This window comes from Gracilinanus agilis, chromosome 3 (genome assembly GCF_016433145.1).
Source record: "Gracilinanus agilis isolate LMUSP501 chromosome 3, AgileGrace, whole genome shotgun sequence".
Lineage (NCBI taxonomy): Eukaryota > Metazoa > Chordata > Mammalia > Didelphimorphia > Didelphidae > Gracilinanus > Gracilinanus agilis.
In genome coordinates, this window is record NC_058132.1 from 380,118,842 (window position 1) to 380,127,582 (window position 8,741).

The 8,741-nt window shown below is 33.9% G+C and overlaps 1 protein-coding gene across 1 annotated transcript in view; it reads right to left on the bottom strand.

Annotated features, from left to right (window-relative positions):
• Positions 1 to 8,741, bottom strand: part of APOO (apolipoprotein O) — a 96,379-nt gene that overhangs the window by 37,911 nt on the left and 49,727 nt on the right. Inside the window, exons 5-6 of the mRNA XM_044670147.1 lie at positions 3,425 to 3,520; positions 1,432 to 1,523 (exon numbers count right to left, since the gene is read on the bottom strand). Of these exons, the coding sequence (XP_044526082.1) occupies positions 1,432 to 1,523; positions 3,425 to 3,520 (188 nt within the window). The remainder of the gene's footprint in view (positions 1 to 1,431; positions 1,524 to 3,424; positions 3,521 to 8,741) is intronic.

An 8,741-nucleotide genomic window follows, 5' to 3' on the forward strand; every position in this document is an offset into this window, starting at 1 on the left:
AGTCAATTCTGATTCATCACCCACTATTGCACACATGGGTCACAAACCTCCCCCAATTGAGGTTAAGTACACTTTTGGTGATTAAATCCAAGAATGGGCAGAGTAGAGTTAATCCCATTTTCATATATTATGCCAAGAAGACACCTCAAAAAACTTAACGTGTCCAAAACAGAACTCATTATCTTTGCCCTTAAATCCATCCTTTTCCAAACTTTCCTATTTCTGTCAAAGGAACCACCATTCTTTTAGGTTCTCAGGCTTGTAACTCTGATATTATTCTCAACTTTTAACTCTCCTTTGCTCACATTTCCAATAAGTAACCAAATTCTGCCATTTCTACCTCCACAATATCTCTTAAATCCAACCGTTTCTTCACTCACACAACTACCACTTTGTTTTGGGACCTAACCACCCCTCACCTAGTACTGTAACAGCCTCCTAATCATTTTCTTACTTCAAGTCATTCCATGCTTCAGACTGTCCTCCACCCTGCTACCAAAGAGATTTTCCTTAAGTGGGGATATGACCAAGTTGTTCTTCTACTCAATTAATTCCAATGGTTTCCTATTGCTTCTAGAGGCAAATGGAAACTTCTCTGTTTAACTTTTAAGGTGGTTCAATGACTTGCCCCCACCTATCTTTCCAATCTCATTGTACATGGCTCCTTACTTCACATTTTTGCAACTCTGTATTCAGTCAGATTAGCCTTTCCTCTGTTTCTCACACACAACAATCTCCCTTCTGTTTTTGTAGTAGCTTCCCCTTAGCACCATTTGCTATATGAAGTCCTTCCTGATCCCCTCAACTATTAGATAACTCCATCTCTTCCTCAGAAAATTTCATAATAAATGCTTATGATTCACTCCTCTGTTTAAAACCCTTCACTTGCTCCCTAATGCCTAACATATAAAGTTTCAATTTCTTTAACTAGCATTCAAAGGTTCTCCAAAAACACATTATATTTTATATATTGTTATATATTTTATATATTGTTATATATTCTTTGAACAATCACAAAACTACAGGTTCCTCCCAACTCAGTATCTAGGATCTTCTGAATACAATTAGAATCACCTCTTTATCAAAAGACCTACAAACCTAATAACAATCTGCATAGCAATGAATCATAAAAATGCAGTTCTATCTACAGAAATATATCAACATACAAAGATGTAAATTCCTGCTTATTCTTTGCTTGAATATTAAAATTCATCTTCCTATTCTGAGCACATCAAATTGATGTTAGAAAATGATCCAGAAGCAAGATAGAAGGAAGAAAATACATTTGTTCTAGATAATGAAAAAAAAAAAAGCCCCTTTCAAGCTCAATGTGAAAACTGAAGATGATAAGAAATCAAGTATTATAACCACAGGAAAAAAATCATATGGACAAAAACCAAAGATTGTTCTGGCTAGGTAAGCATAACTGACCTGAGCAAATTCAAAAGCCTCTTGTGGATAATAGACAGATGCAGTAATGCTCATGAAACCAATTGGATACACAAGTTTCTTTAATTTTGAACCTGTTAAAAGAAAGTCCCCCCCATTATTAGTGAATTTTGTTACTCTCTTTATCACATAATTTACCACACACCTTTGATATTCAAAGGTTACAATTTTTTTTTATTATTTTGTCCTAAAGTTGATTGTGTTATGATAGAAGGAAAACTAAATTTGTAATCTAAGGATTTGAGTTTGAATCCCAACTCTACTATTTATGTAATCTTGGGTAAATTGATGTCTTAGGGACTTCATCGACTCATTTGTAAAGTAAGATATGAGATCAAATGAGCTCTATATTCCCTTTAAGCTTTAAATCCTATGATACACCGTTACAGACTGGACCCATCATTATTATGTACACTGGCCCCTTTCTAATCCTGGATTCTAATGTACACAGAACAAGTTAGTACTGTCACACAGGCATCCCTTCCACATTGCAGTGGTTAGGGGTTGAGGCACCTTCATCCATGACCTGGAAAATCCTTGTAAAAATTTTTGGCCATCCCTTTGTATCAGAGAATTTTGAATTTTTTCTTTTTCTTTTACAAGGTGTTGTTATAAAATTGAGGCTAAATATTTGGTCAAAGGCTATATATTGGTCAATGTTAAGATATCTCTACATTTCTAGTCTTTGTGTTTTGTCTTCTGGGGAAAGTCATGATGTGTATCTGGCTCTATTGTGATTTCTAAACATTAGATTTTTTTTTTTCCCCAAAAGAGTAAAGAAAGGGATTCCTCACTCATGGTATTTACCTATGAAAATAGGCCTCAATTTTCCTCATCTGCAAAATGAAAGAATTGGACTAAATAATTACTAAGGTCCCTTAATGCTTAAAATATTATGAAGAATAAACTCACATTTATATAGCAGTTTATAGTTTTTAAGGCAGTTTTTTCACAACTCTAGGAGGTAAAGTGACTTTCCCAAGGCCAACAATTTACTAGCCCAATACTAGAAAAGCTTACAAATTAGCATTTCTCTAGAAGTAACAAGATTAACTTAATATAAGTATTTTAAGTATATTTTTTCAACTCAATTTGTAGTAGCTGTAATAAATACTTAATAATTCTAATGAATAGATCTTTTACATTTAAACTGACATGGAAAAATCTGTCATTTTTCAAGTATCTAAAGCTTGTTATGATATATAATTTTATACTTAGTGTAAGCATAAACTTTATAGCATGCTGGGAAGTAAAAATTACAACATATAATAGTACTGAAAACACTTTTCTAATAACTATAATTCTACCAGTAAAAAGAGTAGCAACACTTTATTTATTTATTAAATATTCAAATAAAAATAAATATAATTTATTACATTTATTTATTTATGACATTGTAATAACTTTGGCAGACAAAAGTTAGTTTCATTCTATATGGAAAAGGACCATCTTCCACATAAGAAAGTATCTCTAAGATGTGAACAATTTCCATTTTCACAGTAGAATCTGGCTCAATATAATGTACTCTATAACCTAAATAATCACTATTTGTCCCTAACATCAAACTTAATAGAGAGAAAGAAAAGTACAAATTCATTACATTTTTTTTTAATTTTAAACCCTTAACTTCTGTGTGTATTGACTTATAGGTGGAAGATTGGTAAGGGTAGGCAATGGGGGTCAAGTGACTTGCCCAGGGTCACACAGCTGGGAAGTGTCTGAGGCCGGATTTGAACCTAGGACCTCCCGTCTCTAGGCCTGGCTCTCAATCCACTGAGCTACCCAGCTGCCCCACAAATTCATTACATTTTAACAAATCTACTGCTCAACTCTATGAACTTTTAAAAAAATGCCACTTTTTATGATGGCTGGAATTTTGTGCAACTCAGAACTGAATTATACATGTCTTAAGTTAACTATCAATGAACATTAAATTAATTAATGATTCACTATTCCATTTGAAAACAGCACCTACCTCTGGCAAAAAAGTATCCCAAAATTCCAGAAAAACCAATCACACCGAGCCTTGGCAAAAATCCTGGAGGTGGATTTTGGAGTATTTCACAGCTAGCTACAATGAAATCAGATCATAGAATGTTTACATAAATTGTTTTCAAAAGGACTAATACCATACTTCTGATAACTAATTTATACAGTATAAAATGTTACTGAACAACTGTTTTCAAGTCATTTTTTTAGTTTGTTTCTCCTAATCTTCCCATCTTAAACAAACATAAATATAAATTTGTACTGATACAATATAGCTGGAAGGTCTTTCTCTAATATTCTGAGTTTGGCCATTATAAGAAATAGAACTGTGTTCTGTCACTTAATACAGAGAAAAGATTCTCAAAGGAAGTAATAAAAGGCTCTAAGTGCAAATTGAAAAACTAGAAAGAGAACAAATTAAAAATCCCCAGATAAAAACTAAATTGGAAAACCTAAAAATTAAAGGAGACATTAATAAAATTGAAAGTAAAAGACCTAATGAATTAATAAATAAGACTAGGAGCTGATACTTTGAAAAAACAAACAAAATAGATAAAGTACTGGTTAATCTAATAAAAGAAAGGAAAGAAGAAAACCAAATTAACAGTATCAAAGATGAAAAGGGCGACCTCTCTAATGAAGAGGAAATTAAGGTAATTATTAAGAACTATTTTGCCCAATTACATGGCAACAAATACGGTAATCTAGGTGATATAGATGAATATTTACAAAAATATAAACTGTCTAGATTAACAGAAGAGGAAATAGAATTCTTAAACAATCCCATATCAGAAACAGAAATTGAACAAGCCATCAAAGAACTCCCTAAGAAAAAATCCCCAGGGCCTGATGGATTCACAAGTGAATTTTATCAAACATAAAGAACAACTAATCCCAATACTATACAAACTATTTGACAAAATAAGCAAAGAAGTTCTACCAAATTCCTTTTATGACACAAATATGGTACTGATTCCAAAGCCAGGCAGACCAAAAACAGAGAAAGAAAACTAAAAACCAATCTCCTTAATGAACATAGATGCAAAAATCTTAAGTAGAATACTAGCAAAAAGACTCCAACAAGTGATCACGAGGATTATTCACTATGATCAAGTGGGATTCATACCAGCAATGCAAGGATGGTTTAACATTAGGAAAACCACCCAAATAATTGATCATATCAACAACCAAACCAACAGAAATCATTTGATTATCTCAATAGATGCAGAAAAAGCCTTGGACGAAATACAACACTCACTCCCATTGAAAACACTAGAAAGTATAAAAATAGAAGGGCCTTTCCTAAAAATAATAAAAAGTATATATTTAAAACCACCAACAAGCATCATATTGCAATTGGGATAAATTAGAAGCCTTCCCAATAAGATCAGGAGTGAAACGAGGATGCCCATTATCACCTCTATTATTTAACATGGTACTAGAAACACTAGCAGTAACAATTAGAAAAGAAAAAGAAATTGAAGATATTAAAATAGGCAATGAGGAGACTAAACTATCACTCTTTGAAGATTATATGATGGTCTACTCAAAGAATCCTAGAGAATCAACTAAAAAGTTAGTGGAAATAATCAACAACTTTAGCAAAAATGCAGGATTCAAAATAAACCCACATAAATCATCAGTATTTCTATATACTTCCAATATAACTCAGCAGCCAGAGTTAGAAAGAGAAATTCCATTTAAAACCACCCTAGACAATATAAAATATTTAGGAATCTATTTGCCAAGACAAACACAGAAATTATATGAACACAACTATTATTCAAATTTATAAGGACCTAAATCAGTTGTACAAAAAAATCAAGTCAGGGGCAGCTGGGTAGCTCAGGGGAGTGAGAGTCAGGCCTAGAGACAGGAGGTCCTAGGTTCAAATCCGGCCTCAGACACTTCCCAGCTGTGTGACCCTGGGCAAGTCACTTGACCCCCATTGCCTACCCTTACCAATCTTCCACCTATACGTCAATACACAGAAGTTAAGGGTTTAAAAAATTAAAAAAAAAAAAAAAAAAAATCAAGTCATTCGCCAATTGATAAATGGGCAAGGGATAAGAATCGGCAATTTTTAGATAAAGAAATCAAAACTATCAATAAGCACATAAAAAAGTGTTCTAAGTCTCTTATAATTAGAAAAATGCAAATCAAAACAACTCTGAGGTACCACCTCACACTTAGCAGATTGGTTAATATGACAGCAAAGAAAATTAATAAATGTTGGATGGGATGTGGCAAAATTAGGACACTAATACATTGCTGGCGCAGTTGTGAATTGATCCAACCATTCTGGAAGGTGATTTGGAACCATCTTTTGGAAAAAGACTTGTACAAAAACATTTATAGCTGCGCTCTTTATGGTAGCAAAAAACTAGAAAATGAGTATATGCCCTTCAATTGGGGAATGGCTGAACAAATTGTGGTATCTGTTGGTGATGGAATATTATTGTACTCAAAGGAATAAAGAAATGGAGGAATTCCATGTGAACTGGAAAGACCTCCAGGAATTGATACAGAGTGAAAGGAGCAGAGCCAGAAGCACAGGGACTGATACAGTGTGGTACAATTGAACATAATGGACTTTTGTACTAGCAGCAATGCAATGATCCAGGACAATTCTGAGGGATTTATGGAAAAGAACACTACCCACATTCAGAGGAAGAACTGTGGGAGCAGAAACACAGAAGAAAAACAACTGCTTGATTACATGGTTCAATGGGGATATGACTGGGGATGTAGACTCTAAATGATCACCCTAGTGCAAACATCAATAATATGGAAATAAGTCTTTATCAATGACACATGTAAAACCCAGTAAAACTGCTCATTGTCTATGGGAGAGGGGTAGGAGGAAGAGATGGAAAGAACATGAATCATGTAACCATGGAAAAACATTCAAAACTAATTAATTAAATAAATAAAGTTAATTAAAAAAAAAAGCCTCTAAGAATTCTAAAATATACTGGCAAAAGAGATCAATAAAACTAATAAAAATACAGTACTTTCTTTTGTATTTACTTATTCAGGGATTCCCTATGCCACCAGTATAATCCTTCTTTTCAGGAAACATAGGAAGAACTTAAGACTCTTGATAATATCAGTATCAAAAAAAGCTAATTTACATACATTTCTAGTTCTGCAAATTACAGCAGGCTGATAACATCTTTCTATCTGATATAGATGAATACAGTATGAATTTTAGGGTCAGGTGGCAAGCGTAAGGTTGTGCAATTCTCAGCACTTAGCCTGTGCAAAAAACCTTTCAGTTTATATCTCTCTAACTATAAGACTTAGAACTATCAGAGATAACACATCTGTCTACTTGAATATGTAGAGACAGCTGTGGCTTGGTGGTTAAAAGCCCTGGGTCTGGGTCTGGAATCAGGAGGATCAGAATTTAAATCTTACCTCACACAACTCTGGCTGGGTGTCCCTGGATCAAGTCATTTAACCTCTATGAGGCAGTTAGTTGGCTTAATGGATAGAATGCTGGACCTGGAGTCAGAAAGATCTGAATCCAAATCTGGCCTTGGACACTTCCTAACTGAGAGACTCTGAGCAAGTCACTTAACCTCTGATTGACCAACAAAATGATACACTGAATCCATACAAGAAAGAAATGCCAAATTACTCCAGTTATCCTTGCCAAGAAAACTCCATGGATAAATATGGTCCACGGAGTTGCAAAAAGTTGGATACAAATGAACCACAAAAACAACAACTATTTGAATTTCATTCATGTAAATTTCTAACTAGCTTCAACAGTAAGCTAAAGATACATACACCAAGGTTCTGGAATAAAATCATCTTGTTAGTCATCTTAACAGCTGTTACTTTAGGATTAAAAATTGGTCACTCATACTTGTTGGTCAAGAAACTAACCTGTCAGTTCTTTTTTGTTTTTAAATCCCTTACCTTCCATCTTAGAATCAATACTGTGTATTGGTTCCAAGGCAGAAGAGTGATAAGGGCTAGGTAATGGGGGTCAAGTGTTATCAAAAGATGGGGGTATCTTTATACTATTCTAGTTATTAACAGGGCATATTAATCTGGGAAGCTGTGTTTTAGATTGAATATGACACTTGCCCAGGGTCTCACAGCTAGGAAGTGTCTGAGGTCAGATTTGAATAGGCCTGGCTATCAAACTACTGGGCCACTCAGCTGCCCCGTCAGTTCTTCTGGAGTGGGCAAAACTATATCATTATAATCTAACTTAGAGAAAATTTGTCAATTTTTGAATTTATGATAGTGGGTGGATATTAATATTCCCATTCATATCTCCTTTCTGATATGAAGGTCCACTCAGCTCTGATGAGTGCTGAATGAGAGACAAGAAGATGGATGACAAAAAGAAAGAATTATACATTCACTAGCTCCCTAACATCTCTTGGATAAAAGTTGATAAGGTATCCTACCAAACTCTGTGGGATGCGACCAAGGCAGTACTCAGGGGGAAATTTATATCCTTGAGTGCATATATTAACAAATTAAGGAGGGCAGAGATCAATGAATTGGGCATGCAACTCAAAAAATTAGAAAGCGAGCAAATTAAAAATCCCCAGATGAAAACTAAATTAGAAATACTAAAAACCAAGGGAGAAATTAATAAAATTGAAAGTAAAAGAACTATTGAATTAATAATAAATAAAACTAGAAGCTGGTACTTTGAAAAAACAGATAAAATAGACAAAGTACTGGTCAATCTAATAAAAAATAGGAAAGCAGAAAACCAAATTGACAGTATCAAAGATGAAAAAGGAGACCTAACCTTCAATGAAGGGGAAATTAAGGCAATCATTAAAAACTATTTTGCCCAATTATATGGCAACAAATATAGCAATTTAGGAGATATGGATGAATATTTACAAAAATATAAATTGCCTAGATTAACAGCAGAAGAAATAGAATGCCTAAATAATCCCATATCAGAAATAGAAATTGAACAAGCCATTAAAGAACTCCCTAAGAAAAAATTACCAGGGCCTGATGGATTCACAAGTGAATTCTATCAGACATTCAAAGAGCAACTAATCCCAATACTATACAAATTATTTGATATGATAAGCAAAGAAGGAGTCCTACCAAATTCCTTTTATGACACAAATATGGTACTGATTCCAAAGCCAGGGAGATCAAAAACAGAGAAAGAAAACTACAGACCAATCTCCCTAATGAACATAGATGCAAAAATCTTAAATAGAATACTAGCAAAGAAACTCCAGCAAGTAATTAAGAAGATCATCTACCATGATCAGGTGGGATTTATACCAGGAATGCAAGGTTGGTTCAAC